At 37.4% G+C, this 25,627-nt stretch overlaps 1 protein-coding gene and 1 long non-coding RNA gene across 3 annotated transcripts in view; one reads left to right on the forward strand and one right to left on the reverse strand.

Annotated features, from left to right (window-relative positions):
• LOC136835321 (uncharacterized) overlaps positions 1-21,660 on the forward strand; it is a 59,672-nt gene extending 38,012 nt beyond the window's left edge. Inside the window, exons 3-5 of the long non-coding RNA XR_010852101.1 lie at positions 14,613-14,759; positions 15,951-16,062; positions 16,758-21,660. This is a non-coding gene — a long non-coding RNA (uncharacterized lncRNA). The remainder of the gene's footprint in view (positions 1-14,612; positions 14,760-15,950; positions 16,063-16,757) is intronic.
• Positions 1-25,627, reverse strand: part of LOC136835320 (uncharacterized) — a 124,336-nt gene that overhangs the window by 3,933 nt on the left and 94,776 nt on the right. The window contains exon 1 of one of the 2 annotated variants that reach the window (XM_067098661.1): positions 3,195-3,699. The exons of the other annotated variant lie outside the window; for it this stretch is intronic. Within the exon in view, the coding sequence (XP_066954762.1) occupies positions 3,195-3,218 (24 nt within the window). The 5' untranslated portion in view covers positions 3,219-3,699. Of the gene's footprint in view, positions 1-3,194; positions 3,700-25,627 lie in introns of those variants that run through there. 2 annotated transcript variants of the gene reach the window in all.

The following is a 25,627-nucleotide window of genomic DNA, read 5'->3' on the forward strand; positions in this document are numbered from 1 at the left end:
GGGTCCTTCATCACTGATGGAAACAACTGGGTCTGAAGTGAAGGTCAAATTCGTCAAAATCACATCAGAACTACAAAAGAAAACCTATATTTTGTTTTCAAAAAGACGACTTAACTAACTCCATGACAGGAAATAGTGCATTTCCCAGTATCTAAAATACTGATGTCCCTTAAATCAGTTCTCACACTTTTGCAACTGATTCAGGATGGTATTTTGGGCTTCAGGAACTGGTGGTGATTTTGGTATCAGAGAGAGAGGTCTTGGGTTTGTCTGCAGTACTCAGCTGAATTCAGTACTTGGGTTCAGTCATGATTATATTATTTCTTCTTCATCCCAGTGATTAAATTAATATATTGTCCGTATCTGTCCCTTCTGAGATAAAAGCCCCTGTATTCAATGCTTCCTTCATGTTCCTTCCCTTCCTCTGTGTTCTCTTCAGTGGCAGGATTCGAATCAAGGGAAAATCTTCTACTGAGTGACTAAGTGCTTATCTGTCTTCTAGATCTCGTCCTGTCCTACTCACTTTTTCCTACCAGTACTTTTTCAGTTAGTGTTCCTTTGAAGGGAAGGAGACACACCTCCTCCTTCCACCTTTGAAGGGAAGGAGACACACCTCCTCCTTCCACAGAGCATCGAAAGACCTACCAGTCCACCGTATCACACATCCCAAACTTATTCCTTTGTTCTCCCTAATATTTTCGTCATCTTTCTTCACACGAAAATTTGGACCCCCTCTCTCTTTCCATGTAGTTTTGTGCCAGCACAGGCTTTCGTTGTAAGAATCACACCACAGTACTGCAGCATTCTTCTTGGACCTTTCCCTTCTCCAGACATACCTTATACATCATGGTCAGCTACCAAATTACTCTTTCACCACTCTGACACACCGTCTCATTTGTAATTCCATGAGCTGCTGGTGCCTTTCCATTCCTCAGCCTCTTGATGTTCCTCCGTACATCCTCAACAGCCACTTCCACAAGCATTCTCCAAATGACCTCAACCCCTCACACTCTTGTCTCATTGAACTCTGCCCCTCTTCTGTCCCCCTCAAACAACAGAGCTTCAGAATGATCACTCCATCAGCCCAGGACTTCTTTCCCTTCAGACAGCATTTGTCTCTTGCCTCTTTTGTGATGACTCCATTTGCTCTCTCACCTTTCTCTCTGCACTGACTTCCTTGTTGAAACACTTCTTGTTCTCCCCAAAGTCCTCGTTCACCTTCTCTCCCCCTTTTATCATTCTTTCTCTCTCTCTCTCTCTCTCTCTCTCTCTCTCTCTCTCTCTCTCTCTCTCTCTCTCTCTCTCACATTCTTCTTGGCCACCTGATCCATCCTCCTGCATTTCTGGGACTTTCCACACTCATCGTGACACCTACGCTTATTGCACTCGTGTTCTTCCCAAGTGAGTCATGGGTGCATGAGAGAGAGAGAGAGAGAGAGAGAGAGAGAGAGAGAGAGAGAGAGAGAGAGAGAGAGAGAGAGAGAGAGAGAGAGAGGAACGAGGCCGTCTGTCCGATTAATGAAAGCTATTCATTATTCAGTTCCGTTTGTCCGATTAATGAAAGCTATTCATTATTCAGTTCCGTTGAGAGGTTTCTTCTTTTAATCTGTTTTGTCTGAAACTGTGTTGGCTGTTTAACAACAGGTTGTTTCTATCAATGTGATCCACAATTTGATCTGCAATTTTGGACTCAAAAATCTTACAAGGGGCTGACATTAGGCATTGGCCTTGAATTGCCTGGCTCTTCTCTTGGACCATTTTTTGTAACCTGGGGGTACATTACTTAATTTCCATCCTTTTGGTGCCCTCGTTGTTCTGCGGTTTTTCTGTAGAGTTCATATAGGTGAGGAACTATCTCCTCTTTCAACTCTCTGACTTCTCTTGGATGAATTGCATCCGGGCCAGGAGGTTCAAACTTGTTTAGTTTTTCTATTTTGTTGTTAACGTTGTCTTCTGTAAATATTACTTTGTCACGCGGTTCTGCCCCTTCATATTAATAGCTGGTTCAGGGCATTTGTGGTTGGTTGGGGGGTCTGTACACTGGTATTAGAGTCAGCTTCTTCCCTAAAACTGCTTATATTGATGCCAGTTACTTCTTGAGAGGTTGCAATTTTACACCCGGTTGGACTGAGGTGGTCCTGGACATAACAACATAACGCCCCCATTTTTTTAATTGGGTCTTATCTTTTTGGAACAATTTATATCCCGCCATTTGGGGCTCTCCCACAAAGTCTCTCGTTGCCTCTTGTCTCCATCATGTTGCTGTGATGCCAGTTGTGTCCAGTTCTTCACTTGCTGTCAATGCTTTGGAGAGATCCGCTTTGTTCTGAATAGAGTGTGCACTGAACTGCGCCACTCTGAGGGAGTTTTTCTCTCTCCTTTATTTTATTCGTTTCCCCTATGTTCACTGAGTCCTGCAGTGCTGTTACTAGCCGAATTCTGGGAGAGAGAGAGAGAGAGAGAGAGAATGACACATATCTCTCCTCCTCCCGCCTGTTTGCATGACATCATCATCACCCTCACTGGTATCGTCACAGCTGGCCATCTTGAAACTCCTAAATAAGAGCACCTTGTTCTTCGTCAGACTCTTCTTCTCCTCCTCCTCCTCCTCCTCCTCCTCCTTCTCCTCCTCCTCCTGTCATTCACAAATGAACCTGAAGCGATTTTATGGCGGAAGGAAAAAAGAGCACAAATCCGTCTGGAGTCGCTGATCGCTGTCGTCCGTCATCCCGTGACCTTGAGAATACTCTCTCTCTCTCTCTCTCTCTCTCTCTCTCTCTCTCTCTCTCTCTCTCTCTCTCTCTCTCTCATAAGCGGTGATATGGAACGTCTGAGCAGGTGTTATTTCAATAAAGAGAAGAAGGAGAAAAGGCAGCAATCTGGCACACGATGACAACGCCCAACGGAAGCCCCCCCCCATCTCCTCCCCAATCCCCTCCCCACCAGTCCTCCCCCCTCCTCCCGCATCTTCCCCACTCCCTCAGCCACCCCGAGAACATACGTTGGCTGTCAGGCCCAACCAAAATGTTTGTCATTTTGCGCCTAAACAGAAACAGAGGGTTGATGCCGATGTTGGCCTGACAGTGACATTATGAAAGAGGTCACAATTTCAGCTCCTCCTCCTCCTCCTCCTCTGGGGTGAGGAGGAGGAGGGGGGGGAGGAGAAGAGAAAAGAAGAGAGAAAATAGACTTACTTGGTAGGTGCTGGAGGCAGCCATTTCCCTTCTCTCCGATTCAACGGCGATACGAACTGCTGCTGCTTCTTCTTCTTCTTCTTCTTCTTCTTCTTCTTCTTCTTCTTCTTCTTCTTCTTCTTCTTCTTCTTCTTCTTCTTCTTCAGACGCAGTTGAAAGAAGCAGAAGTTTTCCCTTGAAAAACTAATGACAAACTGATCATGCAATCGTGCATGCAAGCTGTGCTGTAGCAGTGGGTGATGAATGACAGCCAAAATGTCGTACAGCACTTCCCGTGGAACTTACTTCGTTTTGGGGGCGTCGTGAACGCTGGTGCTTCATATTATGCTGAGTGCTTCTTCTTCTTCTTCTTCTTCTTCAGGAGTGAACGAGAGAGTTGACGTGGATACCGATCAATGTCAGACCTTCCCTTTTTGTGCAACGGGGGGGTCACAGTGCAGCTGCTACGTCTGACAGCGGAGATGTTCTTCCTCGGTCCTGTTCCAGTCATGTACAGTGACGAAGTCCCCCTGAGTCATGATGACACTCCCTGAGAGAGAGAGAGAGAGAGAGAGAGAGAGAGAGAGAGAGAGAGAGAGAGATGCTAATTCCTAGCGAATCACGGGACAAAAGTCATATAAAGCTGAAAATTGGCACAGAGGTCGGGGATGGCGTCAGGAATGACAGAAAAAAAAAAAGCCCCGTTGATTGGGGGTTGGGAACTCCTTTTGTTGGGGTGGGGGGGGGAGAAGTAAAATACAAATGGCTCAGGGAAAGTGACGGAATGTGCGCATGCAGGAATGAGAACGGTTAGCTTTAGACCATACAAGTCAATAACTGAAAGTGATTTAGTCACACTGAATCGAACTCGATCTATGAAGACTGCAGAAGCATATGACATATGCACTGTGTCAGGAAGAAACATGGTAACTCGTACATTGTCTTTGATGATATAACGAGGCTTGTTTATCGGTCAAGTCTAACGAACACACTAGAAGAACAAGGGCCAAAGGGTCCTCCCAAAATGCAGTGAGAAGACCAGAAAATCAAGCGTTACTTTCAAAGGAACGTTTCCTGTCAAATCAGCAGAACAGGAGCCAGCTCATTTCACCATTGTCGGATTTTCTGAGAGGAGAAGGACAAATGGCACAAATTGTGGCTATACACAGCTTTGGAAGTTGCAAAGTACAACAATTGTTGTATCAGATGATACATAATGTTGTTGTTATATCACTGGATGAATCCTCTCAGAAGTTTCTTTCTCCAAGAGCGTGACAAGAAATGCTGGATGATCACAAAAGAATCTGTTCACCAAGTGACTTGACTTGAAACAACAGCATCCACTGCTTCTTCTTGCAAGGTCTGGCTGCGACTCCACCTCAGCGATCTTGGGCGAAGAAAAGCCAAGCTTTTTGAAACTTGCGAAAAAGTCAACAGTCGTCCAATGTGCCCCTGACACAACGTCTGATTACTGGGCCAGTGAAGAAGAAGTGGGATTTGCTGCTGTGAAGAGATTCACAGAACTGTATATAAGGTGGAACTCCAGAGTCTCCATCAAGAAAGATGAGGTTGGTATCTCCTTCTGATTGATCACATGGTAAGTAAAGATCATTATCGTCTACTGTATCAGAACTTGAATCCTGTGAACTTCAGCACCAGGCTGTGCCCATCTATGAGACTCGCCGTGTTGCATATCAAGCCGCACCCTGTCAGTAGTGAAGATCATTTTCAAAACATGAACTTTGCAGTACAAATTGTCGTTCATCTTGGCATGTGAAAGATAACGACTTCAGTATCATTGTAAGTAAACAGATAATTCGAAAGTTGAATGAACTCCTATGTGGACTCGAGAGGGTTAAAATTGACGGCAAAGATTTGTTTCGGGTCCTCAAAATGTCGTCAGATTGTTTCTGATGGTTTGGTAGAGCCCGGAGAGCTTCCTCCGACAGAGCGAGCAGCGTGCTACCGTGGGCAGAGAGTTCATTTGCAGATCATTCCATGGAAAATGCTTCGCGGTAAACTTAACTACTGAGAGCCTACCAGTTCCTGTACCAACTGATAAAGATATTGCTCATTCGAATTTGTTGGCAGTCATTCGGTGCAAGTGTAAATCTTCATCAGAAAATCAATGCGGTACAAATTTGTGTTCCTGCAAAAGCCCGGCTTGAAATGCATGTCAGCATGATGTGAATGTCATGGAGAATGTTTTTGTAATAATAATGAACAGGTGAGCTGCATTCTTCAAGATTCTGTTGGTCAGATACTCTGAACTCTTCATTGTAGAGTTGAAGGAAAAGTCATATAAACAGTGAATTAGAAAAAATAGTTGGAAACAGTTTACAGTTTTCGCCATTTGCTGTTTGAAATACTGGCGTTGTCTCCTCCATTATAAAGTGTCGAAGTTTAAAAACGAACCTTTCTATTTCTTTTTGTGGGTAGTTGAAGAATCTGGCGCCATTGACAAGGAAGAAGATAACACAGATATCCTGGCAGAATTCTGATGATCTATTCTGACTGGAAATATTTTGATGAATGAATAATCTACTACTGTATATTACAGAAAAATTGGTAAATATAAGCTCTAATTATCATATCATATACCAATTCTCCTTCACCTGATCAATTTCAAGGAAAGGTTCATATCTGAGCAGTTCTGGAATACAATCGCTCATCCAATGATGTATAAGCTTTAATGATTTGGCCATCTCAGAATTTTGACTTCTCGTCCATGTATATACCCCTCGACCCCCAAAAAACCAGAATTCCCAGGCTCCAATCAATGGGTCTTTTATTTTCTGATGTTCGGGACACTATCCCTGACCTCTGTACCAATGTTCAGCTTGATATTATTTTTGTCCGGGTGAGGGGGGGCTATTTTGGCCCACTTCTCCGCTACTACTGTAAGTTAACTATTAAGCACAAGTGGACATTTCGTCACACCTCTCTCTCCCAGCACGGTGGGTCCCATGTTGCTGTCACGTGACGTCTGGGAGCTCTCTCTCTCTCTCTCTCTCTCTCTCTCTCTCTCTCTCTCTCTCTCTCTCTCTCTCTCTCTCTCTCTCTCTCTCTCTCTCTTCATGACTCTTGTGCTGAAGAAGAGTGCAGTGAAACAAAATCTCCCTGGAACCGAACTGTTGTCTCACCTCGACAATCAGCGTATGGTTATCCTGTTATTATGCCCACTCTTCCTTTTATTGACTCTCTTTCTGACCAGCATTCTCCCTCTCCCGTCATTCTGAAGATAACAGTTCGGAAGCGGCAGCACGAGAGGAACACAGTGACGGAAGGAAAGTTCCAACACGGGGTCAGTTCCGCCACTGGCTGTGTTGCAGCGACATAACATGTGCAAGTTTGGTGAACAAAGCCACGTGACTTTCCCTCTCCAGTCATCGGAGCTACAGCGGAAACGTCCCCGCTTCATTTCATTCCTCCCACTTCATTTTATTACTTCCAGTTCATTTTATTCTTCCCACTTCATTTTGTTCCTCCCACTTCATTTTATTACTTCCAGTTCATTTTATTCTTCCCACTTCGTTTTATTGCTTCCAATTAATTTTATTCTTCCCACTTCATTTTGTTCTTCCCACTTCATTTCATTCCTCCCACTTCATTTTATTCCTTCCACTTAATTTTATTCTTCCACTTCATTTTGTTCCTCCCACTTCATTTAATTCCTCCCAATTCATTTTATTCTTCCAATTCATTTTGTTCTTCCCACTTCATTTCATTCCTCCCACTTCATTTTATTGCTTCCAATTAATTTTATTCTTCCCGCTTCATTTTGTTCCTCCCACTTCATTTAATTCCTCCCACTTCATTTTATTATTTCCAAATCATTTTATTCTTCCCACTTCATTTCGTTCCTCCCACTTCATTTTATTCCTCCCACTTCATTTTATTCTTCCCACTTCATTTCGTTCCTCCCACTTCATTTCATTCATCCCACTTCATTTCATTCCTCCCACTTCATTTTATTACTAACAGTTAATTTTATTCTTCCCTCTTCATTTCGTTCCTCCCACTTCATTTTGTTCCTCCCACTTCATTTCATTCTCCCACTTCATTTCATTCCCCACTTCATTTTATTCTTCCCACTTCATTTCGTTCCTCCCACTTCATTTTATTACCCCAATTCATTTTATTCTTCTTCAGTTCTCCTCCCACTTCATTTCATTTCACTTCATTTTATTACCCAATTCATTTTATTCTTTTATTTCGTTCTTCCAGTTAATTTTATTCCTCCCACTTCATTTTATTACTTCCAATTCATTGTATTCTTCCCACTTCATTTCGTTCCTCCCACTTCATTTCATTCCTCCCACTTCATTTTATTACTTCTATTTCATTGTATTCTTCCCACTTCACTTCGTTCCTCCCACTTCATTTCATTCCTCCCACTTCATTTTATTACTTCCAGTTCATTTTATTCTTCCCACTTCATTTCATTCCTCCCACTTCATTTTATTACTTTCAGTTAATTTTATTCTTTCCGCTTCATTTCGTTCCTCCCACTTCATTTTATTCTTCCCACTTCATTTCATTCCTCCCACTTCATTTCATTCCTCCCACTTCATTTTATTACTTCCAGTTCATTTTATTCTTCACACTTCATTTCGTTCCTCCCACTTCATTTCATTCCTCCCACTTCATTTTATTACTTCCAATTCATTTATTCTTCCCACTTCATTTTGTTCCTCCCACTTCATTTTATTGCTTCCAATTCATGTTATTCTTCCCACTTCATTTCGTTCCTCCCACTTCATTTCACTCCTCCCACTTCATTTTATTCCCCAATTCATTTTATTCTTCCAATTCATTTTATTCTTCCCACTTCATTTCATTCCTCCCACTTCATTTTAGTACTCCCACTTCATTTTATTCTTCCCACTTCATTTCGTTCCTCCCACTTCATTTTATTACCTCCAACTTCATTTTATTACCTCCAATTCATTTTATTCTTCCCACTTCATTTCATTCCTCCCACTTCATTTCATTCCTCCCACTTCATTTTATTACTTCCAATTCATTTTATTCTTCCCACTTCATTTCGTTCCTCCCACTTCATTTCATTCCTCCCACTTCATTTTATTACTTCCAATTCATTTTATTCTTCCCACTTCATTTCATTCCTCCCACTTCATTTTATTACTTCCAATTCATTTTATTCTTCCCACTTCATTTCATTCCTCCCACTTCATTTTATTACTTCCAATTCATTTTATTCTTTCCCACTTCATTTCGTTCCTCCCACTTCATTTCGTTCCTCCCACTTCATTTTATTACTTCCAGTTCATTCTATTCTTCCCACTTCATTTCGTTCCTCCCACTTCATTTCATTCCTCCCACTTCATTTTATTACTTTCAGTTAATTTTATTCTTCCAATTCATTGTATTCTTCCCACTTCATTTCGTTCCTCCCACTTCATTTTATTCCTCCCACTTCATTTTATTCTTTCCATTTCATTTTATTCCACTTCGTTTTATCCCGCCCACTTCAATTAATTTTATTCTTCCCACTTCATTTCATTCCTCCCACTTCATTTTATTACTTCCATTTCATTTTATTCTTTCCACTTCATTTCATTCCTCCCACTTCATTTCGTTCCTCCCACTTCATTTCATTCCTCCCACTTCATTTTATTACTTCCAATTCATTTTATTCTTCCCACTTCATTTCGTTCCTCCCACTTCATTTCATTCCCCACTTCATTTTATTACTTCCAATTCATTTTATTCTTCCCACTTCATTTCATTCCTCCCACTTCATTTCATTCCTCCCAATTCATTTTATTGCTTCCAATTCATTTTATTCTTCCCACTTCATTTCGTTCCTCCCACTTCATTTTATGACTTCCAATTCATTCCATTCTTCCCACTTCATTTCATTCCTCCCGCTTCACCAGGAATCAGCTCTCCTTCAGTTCTGGTCCTCATTCGTCTTCAGAAATTCGCCTGCTGTCTCGGGCGCCAAAACTTTCGGAGCAGAAGCCTTTAACGTCATTTGTTTTGCAGTAAAGAGAATTTTATCTGTTACGAGATTAGTAAAAATAATATAAAATATTTTATGGATTTTTTGCATAAAAGACAATATTTTTTTTTTTTTGAGAATTCCCAGCGGACGACGCAGATGTTTTCCAGAAGAAACAATTAAAATAAAAAAACATTGAGATGAAATTTCGAAAATCTATTCAATATATATATATTTTTTCATATAAATACAGGAACTTTGGTTTATTTTAAATTTAACATGGATTAGATTGAGAGATTTCATCTTTTTTATTATACATCAAAAGTCTTTAAGTTACGTGAAATGTTAAGTATCTGTTCTTTTTAGTTCATTTTATTTTCAATAATTTTCACCAGTTATTTTTTCATATAAATACAGGAACTTTGGCTTATTTTAAATTTATAAACATCAAAAGTCTTTAACTTACGTGAAATGTTAAGTATCTGTTAGTTCTTTTTCTATATACATTTTATAAATCCAATAATTTTCACCAGTTACTCTCAATAGCTAATGAGCCTTAGATAATTGCATGATTCATATTTCATATTAAACAGATATATTATAAATAAAACTTTTAAATTATGGATAATATTCCACATAATTACAATATACTGCCAGTGACTTGAAAATTTATCATTTGAAGTAAATCTTTCAAATGGCGCAGTTCCGACGCATGTATATGAATGAAGGTATGATTTAATACATATTTAATGTGAATTTAATCCCAAATTGAATCATTTTCAACGTGAATTCATTGCTATTCTAGTCCAGTTTCCCATTCAGCGACGACTTCGAAGGATTTTACAAGACTCGACAAAATCTCGCGAAAATATTTTAATTTTACGGTAAAATCTCAGTTATGAAGGTATAAAATATATTAATACTTAATGTTATTTGATTCAGATTTTATAAAATGTTTAGTTATTGAATTTCTAACTAGGATTTGGTGTTTTACTCAAGTTTAAAATACCTTTTCAGTTTTCAGTTTTTTTTTTTTTATCAAACTATTCCATTATTGGTGGTTTTTGATGTCATGAAATATAATATCTAGAGTATTTTATTTATATTTAAGATCTTCAGATAAATATTTTTTATGCAAATTACTGAAAAATTTGACAACAGTTGTATGCTGTACAAAGCCAGAATCTTAATAGTTGCTTTGCAGTGTTTTTAAGATTAATTTATTTTGGCAATTTTAGCAAACAGAGAGAACAGTATTCAGGACGAGAGAAAGCGAGGAAGGTTTATTAATCGATGTCTTATATTAAATCGTTGAAATTTATTGTTATTTAGGCTACATGAAATCGAAGGCGAAATGTTTGTGAAAACAAATAAAGTTGTCAGTATTATAAGTTCGATTTTTTTTATTATTATTTTAGTTACTTACAGAGCCAATAGGTGGGTATAGTGTCGCAGGCCCCGTGAATTTCCTGAAAATGCCGACCATAAAGTTGATTACAAAGAATATTAATCTCAGAGATGTGATAAATATGATATTGAACGTAAATATTAAATGTATAACATTAAAACTTTTATGAAAATGATTCAAATACGAGCCTGAATGGAATTACGAAATGCACGAACGTTAAATTTACTGTCATAGATATGACGTAGAATATGAATTTTTAGTGTGATAATAAATAAATATAACATTTTAATGAAAATAACTCAATTATATTCCAGGTAATTATCCTTCTTTCAGACTTGCTTTCCTCGACCGAAGTAGCGTTTCCGAATCGTGTCTGTAACGACCTTTCGCTTATATCAGCTTTAATTAACGAATTTATACGTTTTTCGTAAGTTATTCAGAGGACTTTGCCACCATACCCATAGGAGTGACAAATAGTGATCTCGTCGCTTTTGTCGCTGCGTCGTTTTCCTTCTACCGATCGGAAGTGTCGCCCTTTACGTCGCATTTCATCAACACTTGAAGTGTCATGCAAACGTAACTTGTGTGAAGAAGTGCAGTAAACACTTGTGAAATGTCAGGCCAGTTACACTGTCACCCTTAGGGCATTCCCTAAAGAGGCGTCTAAGGAAGGGCATCTGAGGGTGACCTGACCCATACGTTACCCTCGGGTGGGCACTGTGGGTGTAGCCTTGCCATAAATATCAATCTGGGTAGTTTGGAAGTCCCCCATTTATAGTGTTGCTTGTGGGGTCCACCTTCCCCCCCCCTCAGGCCAGGTCAGGGCACAGTGCCCTAAGTCTGGTTAGGAAGGTAAGGTCAGGTTAGGTCAGAACAGGGCATTCTAGGGAAGGTTGGGTTTGCTGTAGTCGGCAGAACCTGCGTCCGTCTTTCCCAAGTGGCCCTTAGGCTAAACAGTATAGGAAAAGGAGTATAGAATTATTATTATTATTATTATTATTATTATTATTATTATTATTATTATTATTATTATTGTTATTCAGAGGATGAAGAACCCTACTCATATGGAACAAGCCCACTACAGGGTCCATTGACTTGAAATTCATGCTTCTAAAGAATCCAGTACAGATAAGGTCATTGAAAAATTAACCAAGATAATGCCGTCTTTCGTTCATGGTTTTACATTCATCCCGTAGGGGCGTGTGCTAAACATGGCAGAAGCTCCGTGGGATGCTGTGTTTAGTACCAGCCCCTTGGGGATGAATTTGAAAATAGGAGCCAAAGACAGCAAACTTCTCATTATCTCGGTCAACTTCTCGATTTATCTCACCTGTGCTGCAATCTGTACACTCTTAGTGTATATTGTTTAGGGTGAAAATTAAAGTAATAAATGATATCTTAGTGTGATTGTATCCTCTATATTTACCAAGGTTATTTTTATTTAGCCCAGGAATCGATGCTTTTTGGATTCTCCAACAAATTTTGCCCGACTATACCACCTATGCCAGTAGGATTATAGCATAACAAAATGCAAAATGAGAGTAGGATGGTTTGACCCTATTCTCAGGTTAGGTCAGAGAAGAGGCAGCATCATGGGTCAGGTGTGAGGTTTTGGATAGCTAGTATTGCTTCCAGGAAATGACAGGTTACTGGTGTCATGAGTCAATAGATTGGTGTAGATTATTACCAAAAGAAATTGTTGTTATCGGATGACTGAGCTAATCTCAACTCTTACAGGTGTGGTCAACCATGGTCGCAAAACTGGGTGGATGTATTCTGATTTATCAGTACTGTAAATGTACCACACTTTACCAAGTAGTAATTTTCCACTGCTGTGTAGATATTGTATCTGTCTTCCACTGCTGTCAGTGTCACTGAGACTGGTGCTTCAAAGAGAGTTGCAATGCCTTAAAGTGCCAAGCTTCTTTCTTGACATTTCTTATTTTATCTTTTGTTTTCATCTGTTTGTACTGTACTTTCTAATACTTTATTCATGTTGTTATTTTGAAACAGATGGATGTTTTATGGGTACTTCCATCACTTATTTTAGGGTGTATTTTGTGTACCAGTTATTGGTGGCATGACAGCTCAAGGTAGTCAGTTATTTCGTTTTATATAAGTAACTTACCCAGTAATTACTTAGATTAGAGTGTCTGCACAAACGGCAGCTTAAACTTTGAAATTCACGGTAGCGAATCTTTGGTTTTGTGTAGGTGACAAGACCCCTCCCACTTTCAGGGTAAGATAGTTAGTATGTCAGATACTAGCTCTTCTAGGTTTCCATATTGCAGCAAAGGCTGCAGTAGCCGCTTAACGAAAATGACCCATGACTCTCATGCCTTGTGCACAAGTTGTACCATTGATGATTTCCCTTGGAATCTAGACACGATGCTTAAGTGGCTATCAAGTGAACGCTTTGAACCTATGCGCTCTTCCTCTCTGGGGGATTTAACTAAGAAGACTATTTTTCTAATAGTAAGTGAGATTCAAGCGATTGACAGAAGGGTCGGCTTTTTGAACGTAGGCGCAGTCTGTTTCCGTCTTATTAAGTTTTTTGGCGAAGCCCTCAGGTACCACCTGCACCGAGCCGAGAAAATTAGAGGCGGTTTTCTAATTTGTGGTGGTCAGTCAAAAATCCCTCTAGACCTTTATCTAAGAATGCTGTTTCCTTTTTGAGAGATCTTGTTGTTGAATCTCACTCCCAAGTGGAGGAAAATGGCTGGAAAGTCGTGAAAGTTAAAGCTCATGATGTAAGGGCAGTTGCTACACCAGTAGCTTTCAAGCACAGTCTCTCCTTATCCTCCATTCTTCAAGCAGCGTACTGGAGAAGCAAGTCGGTGTTTGCAATGCGCTATCTACGGGATGTAGAAACTGTTTACTATACTATCTACTTGTCTTGCATTCATGCAATATACAACTCATATTTTGTCAGTTCTGAAGTGTTGAAGTGGACTGTGTCAACCATATTTATGTCGTTCCATCTGACCAGAAAGTGAAAGTCAGTCAATTGTGTATGTGTATCCATGTCCCAAGATGGAGACGCCATTACTTACCACATCACAAACATCACACTGGACTTTTTTTAAGCTCCAAGTATGTCATGAATGTTAACTGAGCTTTTCTCCAATTCTGTTGATTTTAGGGCCATGTGAGGCTCAAATTTTTTTTTTTTTTTCATAACGGGTGGGTCTCCCAAACTTAGACCGTAGCTAAGTTGCTAACTACAGTTAGAACTAAGGAGACCTAAGGTTTCATTACCTGTCAACAGTACACCAGGATTTTGACAGCTGGATGCTGGGGTTTAAAAATAAAACTTTCAGACCAGTTGGCTTCTAATACAGTGTAATGTTTCGGTGTCATGCGTGCAGTTTTGTCTTCGCATGCTAGATGTTTTGCTAGAACATCTTCTGGTGTGATTTGGGTGACAGAAGTCTTGTAAACCTATGTGACAAAATCTGGAGCTGTTCAAAAGGTGGAGACAGCATTTTTCCAGAGCAACACAACAAGAGTTGCTTGCAATTGATTGGCATGCGGGTGACAAAGCGCATCCAGTGGATGATTTAACATGGATGTCAGCTCTCATCATCATAAGAACCAGGAGATAATTAATCAGTCATTTCAAGCTGGTAAATTGCTGGATGGTTGAGTTGTAACTGGTGGATTCCAGGTGTACAAAATGGAACACAGTAAAATCTCAGGGTGGCTGGAATTCCAGTACCTTTGGCCAAACTTACTGCTGCCTGATGAAGAGGTATGTCTGAGTAAGGTAGTCAAGATTATATGATGTAACCTTCACTAAGCTGTGAAATCAAGATTTACAAAGCAGTGGTTTGTAACTATGAAATGGGAAAGTGGTTGAAATAATTTAAATAGGTTCTCAATTCTGTTTACAGTATTATAAATTTCCTTGGGGCCAACACCATGTAGAATGGGGTTTCAGAAAACAGTTTTGTGATTTTGTATTTATATAAGCCCTGCGTTGTTTTATATCTGTTTGTAATGCAGTACCTTGGAAATATATGTAACTGCAGTGTGCCTTCATCAATCTTCACTTCTATTTCAGGTTGGTCTGCTTAACTTCCACAAACTTGCCACTTATTTTTGACAAAGGCGCTGAAGATAACATTTGAACAGTCACTCGAGTTGATGCTCTGCTGTCAAAATAAGGCTTCTGGAAGGAGCGTCACCCGATGAAAAGCCCCTACACAGAGTAAGAGAACTCTTTAGTTAATTTGATTTTATTTAGAATCGTCCTACACAATACACTTTTGGTTTTGTAGTGAAGTCTTGGAAATGCAACTTACATATTTTATATGATTTCTCAGCTTGATATTGGGTGAGAGTAGTGTACGGTTATGAAACAGTTTGTTTTTGTTAGAGTGGCTGAGGTATGAATGCTAATGAGTATATTTGAGATGCAAGACCATTAATTTTACCAGTAAGATTAACACTACATACCTACTTTCTGAAAAAGAAACTACTTATTGTAGGGTAGAATTTCCTAATTATTGAGAAAGTTCAGAGTTCAGTCATAATCATTCAGTCATAATTTCAGGAACTGAAAATATATACTCTTAATGAGCTTACAATTTTCTGATTATTGAGAAAGTTCAGAACTCAAGCTGAGTTTCAGCACCTGGAAACTTAGTTATTTTGTAAGCGAAATATTCCCAGTGTCCTACAATTAATTTTTATTATGCATTAATAATTATGTTTCAGTTAATTGTAGTTTTCTTGGATTAAGTAGTAATGGCTGAGAATTAAGTAAAAGACAAGGCTAGCTACCTTAGATTGATTAGTACTTGGTGTCTAGAGAAGAAACTCATTGTTTTGTTCATGTAGAGGGGACAGTCTTCTAATTATTGAGAAAATGAACGGCTAAATTGCCCCCTGGCTATTTTGTTTCTTAATATTCTATTACAAAGCTACTTCAGTTGCAAGTCTCACTCCAATTTGAGGAGCACTTTCATTCACAAGACAGTTCTTGTAGCTTTGCCCTTCAGATGGATTAGAAATTGTGTTTTGTGTTGGAACAGCTCTGAACATTCTTGCTGTGGAGCAATGAAGAGTATTTGAAAGATATGTCATCATCGTGAACTATGTGAAACAGTTTACAGTTCAATAAAAATGAGAATATCTGAAGGTGAGGAGTGTGCAGTTCACTTGGGGCAAGCTATGATTAGAGCTGCGTCTTTTTTTAAGTGAAACTCCTGAGATATTTTGTTTCATATTGCCATTTGATTTCTAGTTGCTTTCATAATCACTCTAAGCTGTGAAGTGCTGTTTACCCTCTTCCAGCATATTTAACGCATGTACTTTTTAATACTTTGATACTTTTCATTTTTGTGGCTACAATTTATTGTTCATAGAAGAGCAGATATTCACTTAGGTACATTTGCAGGTCTAAAGTTGACTTCGAAGATCCACCCAGATAATTATGTGCACCCCCTCTAGATGTTGGACCAAAAATCTTCCAGGCAGTGTACAGTCACTTCAGATGTGAATATCTCACTGTAAGTATCGTGTCCAGTTGTGTTCATGACTTGAACCTGTTGTAAACAAAAGCTAGGGTGTTCCCATAGTGTTCTGTTTCTGCCTGTTCCCAAAACTCTTTCTCATTTCATGTCATACTCATTTTGTATATGCTCTGTAGGTGGAATTCTCTCTCTCTCTCTCTCTCTCTCTCTCTCTCTCTCTCTCTCTCTCTCTCTCTCAAACACACACACACACACACACACAGGGCTCATCTGTGGAACTGTTTCTCAAACAAGAGGCGGAATTTGGAATAAGGAAATGGTTTAAAAATGAGGATTCTAGGTAGGAGAATTTTATGCAGATTAACATATGCAAAAACTTATGAATGATCTAGTTATACGTGAAAAGGTGATTCAAAACGTTAGTGAAGATGTAACATGTACAATACATTGCTTACGTATGTTTGCAGTGGAACAACTTGTTGTGTAGAATACAATTTTCCTCGTCTGAATTATTTCTAACTAAAAGTTCATGGAGGGTAAATGAAGGTATTGCTGAAAAGGTGATATTACAATGTATTCCTTTGCTCATTCCTCTTTGAAGTTGAAAACCTTGTCGTGTAGAAATTGAGGAAATGGTTAGTGAATGTTTCAGAGCTTTTCCCTGTCTGAATTATTTGTGGATGTTTTTAATGCCGTTACTAAAATATTGTTTTTTTTTTTTATTTTTGCAGATATTGGCGTTTGTACAAAGTCTGAGTCATCATCTAAACTCAGGCTCAGGGAACAAGAGTCCATTCTTACATGATGCCAGCTTCATCTAACACCAGAGATCTTCCCTGTCATGTCATCCATCAGTTGTGGATGAAGAATTTTATAGACTTGTATTTCTTGTTGCTGCTTACCAGCGCTATATGCATAGTGACTTTAATTAATGGATTTTTTACACTTATTAACTTGACTCTTAGTTTTCTTTAGGCTTGGTATGAAGACACTAATGTTCTAATATATGTTGCTCTTTTGGCCTACAACTTCAAATTTATTCTGTTTTGTGTTTTGGTATTTTAAAAAACTATATTCTGTATAAAGAATTTCCAGTGCTTTAAGATATGTTGCTCCTGAGGCCTATAGGTTGAAAATTGAGCGTTTTTCAGTCATTATCTTTCAGAAACTAACTATTTTCAATAAAGAATTTGTAATGCTTTAAGACATTGCTCCTTTGGCATATAGCTTCAGAGTTGTTCATTTTTAGTCTTCTTTTTTCACAGACAGGTTTATATTTTGTCGTAGGACTGCGTTGAGATTGGTAGAAGTCTGTTAACGTCTGTAGCCTCTTTGTAAAGTTTTGCTTTTAAACTTAATGGTCTGTTTCTTACAGTTAAGTATCGTTGGGACTTGTCCTCAACTTAAAACACCAGTTAAAAGTTTGTAGACATTATTTCAATGTTATCAGCTGATGAATTTAGTTTGCAAAGCTTCCTGTGTATGATTCTTGAAGTTTTGTTTTATTCACTGCTAAGTAGAGCAATATTTCATGTTGAAAACACTTAGACTTCTAAGTAACTTGTTTCCTGAAATGATAAATAGTTGGAAAGTCTTTAATGTAAACTGAATTTGTCCATTACTGCACTATGGTACATCTGTAAAGTGATTTCGATATATATTATTGGTTGGACATTTCACAAAGGTTTGGTTGTTGTTGAAGAGAACTTTTTATAAAGTCTCAGGTCTTAACTTTTATTTATAAGTCTTGAGTCGGCTGTGTAGTGTCATCAGAAATTCCTTTTGACACAAGAATGGACTTCCACATTTAATTCTGGATCAAGAATTCTTTTGTAGTCACAAATTAACAAGGAAGGCTTAGCTTAGGACTTTGTGTCGATACAGTAATACAGTGAGTTAAGGTATGGATATTGTATGATTTTACTTTATTTTTTTAATTGAAATTTAGTATACATTAGTTAAGGATTATGAGTGTATTTTTTAGATATTTTTATATTTATTTACTTGTATCATATATAAATGTAGTATAAAATATGCAAAATGAAACTATTTATTTTGTAGGTAAATACTGTAGTGTGGAGGTAGGTCTGAAGAGTATTGTTTACATTCCAATTTCAGAGTAGTTTTTTGTAAAAAGAAATCTTGGGTAGACAGTTTTCATGGGTGCTGCAGTGGACCCCCACTGCGGCGGTTCCGGATTCCCAGCTTCACCCATTTGTGGGACATTTGCCTATTTGCAGTATTTTTCGTAGAGAAGTATTTACTAATTACTGTATTTTCATAGTTTCATAGAGAAATATTTACTAATTAATGTATCTTCCTATTAAAGTACTCGGGTACAAGCTTTTTTTAGAGGGGTTTTTTGGCGTTTGAACTGTCACAATAGGCAGTTATAAGCATTTTTAGAGGGGTGTCAAGTACTTTAAATCAAGACATATAGAAAAACATTTAATTCTTAATTTAAATCCTGGAGTTTGATCAAAGTGAGACAATTTAGTTGAAGGATTTACATATCAAAAGTATTGATATATCAGTTTCTGTTGAGGGAATTCGAAAGCAAAGGAAATTTCTATCATTTGAAGACCTGTGCGATATTGCCAGAAGGATGAATGCATAAAAAAAAAGCATTTAATTTAAGATAATTTGAAAGAATCTTGCTGCAGGATTAAATGTGGTCCCATGCTTATGGCGAAGGGAAATCCACATTGGAAAGTTGATATTGCCACTAATAATTTATTGATAACTGATTGTAAATTTGAAGTTCTCTTCCAGACGTAGTTTAGGTGAACTGGAAATGTTTCGTTGAATAAAGGCCGATGTGCCATCACCCAAAGGGGCTGGTCTTGTAAGACTGGCCTGGTGCTCATTGAGTCTCTTAGCCACTGCCCTGTTACCAGAGGCCTTAAGCCTATAGGATCCAAAAAACCCAGAGTGATAATTGTGTTTGAGTGTCAATTTTATCTAAATGGAAATTATAATTGTATATGACAGCGTTTTGGTTGCTGGAAGCATTTTGTCACCTGGAACAGTCTTCCAGTCGGTCGATATTGACTGGAATAGATTTATAAAATCAGTTTCATAAGATTGTAGAGATGGCTGTAGCTTCAGACTGTGTTTTTTACATTTATGTGTCTTGCTTGTAAAGTGTTTTGTTACTTAGGTTGGTTTGTAATTCTCAAAGGTGTTTTGTCAAGGAACCAAAGATAATTTTGGACACAGGAGAACTTGATGTAAAACTTGAGTCACAGTTGTAGCTTGGCAAGTTGTTAAAATTTTCAAGTTTTGCTTTGCCAATTTTGAGCAAAGTTCTGCTGTCAAGATGCATCTCACTAAAGTATGAATTTATTCCAAATATTCCTTGTCTGCCAATCATACCTGTGTTTATAACTGAATGAATTGATTACAAGCAAATATTTCTGTATTTTTTGTAATATATCTTTATTCATTTGATCTGAAGTTGAAAAATTTTAATGTGTGCTCAATGAGACTTGAAGAATTTCGTCGTAATGTATTGAATTGTGAGAGATTGGAGTAATTAACATTTAAAAAGCTATTTATACCAGTGCATCTGTGGGAATATTGAAAAGCACAAAGAGTGTGAATGTTAATATTATTAATTTTAAGGACTTTTTCAGTTTATAATTGTACCATTGTCCCATTAAGGAAAGGGAGAGTTTTGGAACATTTTCTTATACTCGTGCTACCAAAAACTTTTTAGAAGGGAACTCGGTATCACCTGATACATGTCCAAGTTTTTTGCTCGTCTCGTTTCTTGTTGAGCAACTGACCGAAGAAGAGTGAACACGCAAATGGTTGCATCATTTCACCAAGAAGTGGTGCAGCAACCTTTGTGTTTTATTAAAATTGTCTGTGCTTGTATTGTTACTCCCGTGGGACGTTTAAATAAACTGAAAAGTTTCTGATTACTAATGATATTTCATTCACATTTAAAGTACTCTTTCGAAAATTTCAATTGGGGGGTCATTTTGAAAATTTCCTTAAATAACTGACCACATTCACAAGCTTCTGCTTCAAATGTGGGTCGTAACTGGTCATTACTAGGCCTAAAGATATTTCACAGCTAAGATAATGTAAGAAAGGCCTATGTTAATTTTAATAACCTGCATTAAATAGGTGAAGATATTCACAAAAACTTTCATAACCTAGATATATAACCTTAATATTGTAATAAGTGGCTTGCAAATGTACTTGCTGATGTAATGATATTAAATAGGCTGAAGGTTGACTACTGCAGAAATCGCACGAATTTATTGAGACAGTATTACTTCACTCACGTCTGATTGGGCACACACTTGAAAGTAGTCCACATTCAGGTCAAATTAAAAGAGATACATATATACTTTGAAAGCTTTGAAATTCTCTCCTTGTGATCAAAATGTTTAACATAAACATACGGAAATGTTTGCTGGATCCTGAAGGCTGTATTTGAAATATTCCTATCTATTCTTTGGTGAATTTTGTATCACTGTAGATTGCACGTTACTCAGTTTACCCAAATCGTCTCTCTGAAGGGAGTGTGAAAGACCTGTGGCTAATTCTAAAGCTTTCTAAATATTCTATCTTCATGAACTGGACTTTCAGTCTAGGCCTCTGCATAGCATTATAGAAGTTGGGTTATATAACAAAACTAGAATGACCCTTGACATTTTGTAAAAGCATCTTATGAAGAGAGAAACTTTTGGTTTAATGGTATTATTACTTAAGGACTCTGTTAATATAGTCTTTTTTTTAACTCACTGTTCATGTAAATAGACCTATTTATAGACATCATAATGTGAAGTAGGAAGCATTTTGACTGTTCTCCAAAGGGATTACAAAACTAAACAGCCAAAATTGGTCTTAGATCACTGAAACGAGTTCAGTCTTCATTCCATTTTTTACTTGAAGCAGTCACTCACGCGGTAGATTAACTCTCTAGTCAGTTAAATAGAACTTGGAAAAAAGTGACCTCTGGTCAAGTTACGAGTGTGATGCAAAGTTTCTCGAGTCTTGTCTTCTGTCACAGATTATTTCTGGTTCTGTGGTTTGAACACTTTTACGAATTTCATCCAAAATAATTTCATAATGATTTGACAAGTAAGAAGGAAAAATGTAAGAGTCTCAATTAAATCTCTGCAGCATCGTGAGACTTTTCGATAGAAGACCTATTTCAGTCGAAGTGAAACCAACTGGAAAGTTTCCAGGTGCCAGAAAGCTTCCAGTAACTAAGCAGTTGTCAAGTACTTTAATTCAACTTTAGTGGCCACTTAGGAGAAAACGAACACCTTAACCCACTTAAATTTTCTGTGGGACTTTTTGGTTTAAAGGGCTGAATAAAAGGGCTCATTTTTGCCAGCATGATGTCTTTTATGAGGCCATTTAGGAGAAAACGAACACCTTAACCCACTTAAATTTTCTGTGGGACTTTTTGGTTAAATTTTCTGTGGGACTTTTTGGTTTAAAGGGCTGAATAAAAGGGCTCATTTTTGCCAGCATAATGTCTTTTATGAGGCCATTTTGGGCGGACACTAATGTACTGGTAAAAAATTTATTTTTATATTGTAATATTCTTATAAATATGATTTTGACTTATGGGAAATAAAAGAATGTTTCAAGTCCGTTTTTTAGAGTGTTTTCTGCTTTTTATTGGACTTTCTGTTGAAATGTACATTTTCTTACAGTTGCCGAAATATTTTCTGACAGAGTACAATAATGGGAATTTCTTCTAATACTTGATTACAGCATCTAAGAAAATGCATAACAGCATAAGGTATTATAATTACAACACAGAAAACAGCCTATATATCAGTTACAAGCTGACAAATGTCCATTCAGAAAATGTCTTCTGACAAATTACAAAATATGCTAGAAGCTCATTTTCAAACTGCAGTTTAGACATTAAAGCCAAATTTGAGGGTCAAAGTAGAGGTCAGATCCAAAACACCTCCTGAAAACAAGTATTTATACTATAATCCTGAGCCCTTAGTTTTACATTACAAATTATATCTTGGTTACAAAAGTACTTGATTGTGAAAACGGCCAATTTTCAAGAACATAAGAACTCTGTTCTCTTTGCCTGGGCACTAAAAATACCTATGTTGTATGTTGACTCAAATATTAAAAGCATGTTTAATTATATGGAAAAGTTGCAATTAAAAATGAAAAATTTGACAATTTTAATACAAAAAAGTTGCAAAATTACTTGGAAGCTGAAAAATTTGACAATTTTAATACAAAAAAGTTGCAAAATTACTTTGCAACTGAAAAATTTGGCAATTTTAGTATTAAAAAACTGCAACAACACTTAGAAACTGAAAAAGATCCAATTTTAATGTAAACATTGAAAATAAATTATTTCTAAAAAAACTGTCAAAATTACTTTTTTTTTTCTAGAGAATAACCAGTTAACTAAATAAACTGAGCAAAGTGAAACTTAAAGATAACTCGAAAACATCTTGGCAAAATTGCTCGTCTAAAAAAATTCCAGCAAAATGACTTTTGTCCAGACACAATTTTAGTCAATTTTGGTAAAGATTTTTGAATCTGAATTCCTAAAAACTGAACTGAATTATAGCAACAAACGAACTCTTAGATTCTGTGCAGTTGGGAGAACTAGAATTTCAACCTGTCAACAAAAATGAGCAAAACACTGACAGAAAATGGACAGTTAAGTTCATATAACTAGACATACTTGAATCTTATTTCTCAATGAGCTAAAAATCTGGGGCTGAGCAGAGTAGAGAGAACTATGACATCTAGTTAGGAAGACAAAATGGACTGGCCAAACAACAAAACCCTGAAAGCAACACACCTTAGGGCCCAGGGGCCTGCTGCAAAAGACTAGTTTTGTTGTCTAAGGTCTGCGTAATGCAAGCTGCAAATGACACTTATCGTACAAGTATCCATTTTTTGATGGCCTAAGAGTCGAACGCGGGGCAAGTATACGACGACAAATACGGAACCTTCTGAAAGAGGGAAAGAAATTGTCAATAAACCAAAACTGGTGGCCTGGGAAGACCTCTATCTTCACGGAAACTTTCTGACCAAGTTTCAGCCGTGGCAACTTGGTAAGTCGTCGTGTAGAAACGTCAAGGAAAAAATAAGGTTTATACTACCTTACATATATTACATATGCACCTCATGACAAAAGATATCAGAAAAAGATGGAAAACTGACATTCAATTTTACACTTTGTGCCTTAGTCAATATGCATTTATCATTAAACAACAAAGAGACTGGTATTCCAGTGCAATACCAAGAAGCAAGAGTCATTTGTGGACAGAAAGGCGATTACTATCACATACGGCACATGCAAACTGCCTGTGGTGGTCTGAATGAAAACAAAAGTAAAATATCCATAACTTGACAACAAAAAACTATATGAGAATTATTTTCAATATTAGCTTAACCACACCACTAAGTTCAAGAGAAAAAGTTGAATGAACATAGTAAAATTAATTTTAAAAAAATGTTCTTCCATAAAGTCTTTTAACATGTTACAAAATATGACGCTTAAGCTCATTATTAAACTGTAATTTAGCCATTTCAAACCAAATTTGAGGATTGCAGTATAAACCACAGTTCTGCTAAGCTGACATCGCTTTTCCGAGTGAATAATTTACCCTCACAGAGAATAATACCATATTCCTTAAACTTTAAAAGTTCTACAGTTACAAATATTCTATTACAGTTACAACAGTATTTGATTGTAAAAACCCAGTTTTGAAGTACATTATTACCGTTTTTTTTAGGTGTCAAATATCTATGTTAACTCAAATATTCAAAGCATGTGTTTTTGATATAGCTAATTGCCAAATTACTTGGAAACTGAACATGGAATATTACAAAATTACTTTCAGAAAACCTTTTTACAGCAAAATTAAACTTATCTTTAAAACTTTGAAATATCTCAGAGAAAAATTGTTCATAAAAATAAAAACATTGACCAAATTTGTCTGAATAACACCATTTTAGTCTCAATTTTTGGTCAAAAACAAAATCTTTGTGGTATCTCGTACAGAAATTCCTCACTGCCTTGACAGTAATAATGTTGAGAAGAAATTGCTCTTTTTATCTACAAAAGTGGTGCTTGTTTGAAAAGATTTTAAACCAACATTGTCTCAACCAGCTTCTTCGCAAGGTTTGACAAGGAAATAATTCTCTACTGGCACTTGAGACTTCAATTCTCATCTCTACTACTACTAATAAAAGTACTTTTCCATAGCTTTCTTTAATGACTCTACTAAAGTTAAGAGCTGAACACTTTACACACTTTTGAAACCATTTTGAATCTGAATTCTTAAAATTGAACAACTGAATTACAGTTGATCTTATGCCGTGGCTTTCATGTACATCGATACTTTCCAATAAATAGTTAAAAGTGAGACTCTTCATAAAAATGGTACTGTTTCAAAAGTTTTGAGCAATTTCTCCTCACCATTTACAGAACACACAAAAGGGTATTTGTGCATTTTTTGGCATTTCACAGATTCTTCACAAATCTCGGAAGCTCTGAAGTCGAGTTTATCACTTATCAAACTTTTTTTTTTATTACACAAATCCTGATTATCAAACATCAGTTCAAGAGGGTTTGAATATGTATGATTTTTTTTTTTTTTTTTTTTGCAACTATCTGCCACAAGTTCAGTTTGAAGTCTTATATGTTTGTGGGTTCTAAATGGGAATTGGGAAGGGTCGGCCTTTGGCCTGAACTAGCCAAACTGAAGGAGAGCTTGACAACAAAAGGTGAACAGAACGCCAAAAGAAAATGTAACGCACTTGTTACTATGTGTTACCTGAAAAATGTACACTTCTGGACACTCAGATTGACCGAAGAGTTTAATTAATCAATGAAGTAAATCTTCCAAGTTTTGTTCTTCATCGAAGCCTATATTTGTAAGTTTCACTCCTTTTCAATGAAGTAACAAAAGAGTAAGATTTATTCCTGAATGAAGTAAAAGTGTCTTACTCCTCAATGAAGTATAAAAGAGGGTGAGTCTTACTCTGCAATAAATTATAAAAGAGTAAGTCTACTCTTCAATGAGGTATAACAGATATAAGATTTACTCACGAACGAAGTATAAAAGAGTAAATCTTGCTCTTCAATGATAGTATTACTCTTCACTGAAGTGAAAAAATCAATTCTGTTCCTCAACGAGGTAAAAATTTGGGCAGAGTAGAGTTAGAAGAAACTAGGACATCTCGTTACGAAGAGGCAAAATGGACTAGACGCAGAGCAGAAACCTGAAAGCGCCACACCTTAGCGCTTAGGGGCCTGCAGCACAGACCCTCAAGTTCTGTCGACTAAGACCTGCGTAAGGGGGACGTAGCTTACAATGATGTTATGCAGAAGAATGTTCACCACACTGGTGGCAAGATGCTTGGAGATGCCAGAGGGTAAGTCTGTCTGACCACTTCTCGAATGGAGGAACCAGCCCTTACAAAATCCTGGGACAAATATACCACGTAACGCCAAAGTTTCAGCTCCAGTCCATCAACAGTTTGAGTGTTATTGAGTAAAAAGTTGCAAAAACAAATGTGACATCCAAAATCATTGCCTCTCTTTCTCCCTCAAATACCATTGGTTCACAACAACAAAATG

Source organism: Macrobrachium rosenbergii, chromosome 55 (genome assembly GCF_040412425.1).
Source record: "Macrobrachium rosenbergii isolate ZJJX-2024 chromosome 55, ASM4041242v1, whole genome shotgun sequence".
In the NCBI taxonomy this organism is placed as follows: domain Eukaryota; kingdom Metazoa; phylum Arthropoda; class Malacostraca; order Decapoda; family Palaemonidae; genus Macrobrachium; species Macrobrachium rosenbergii.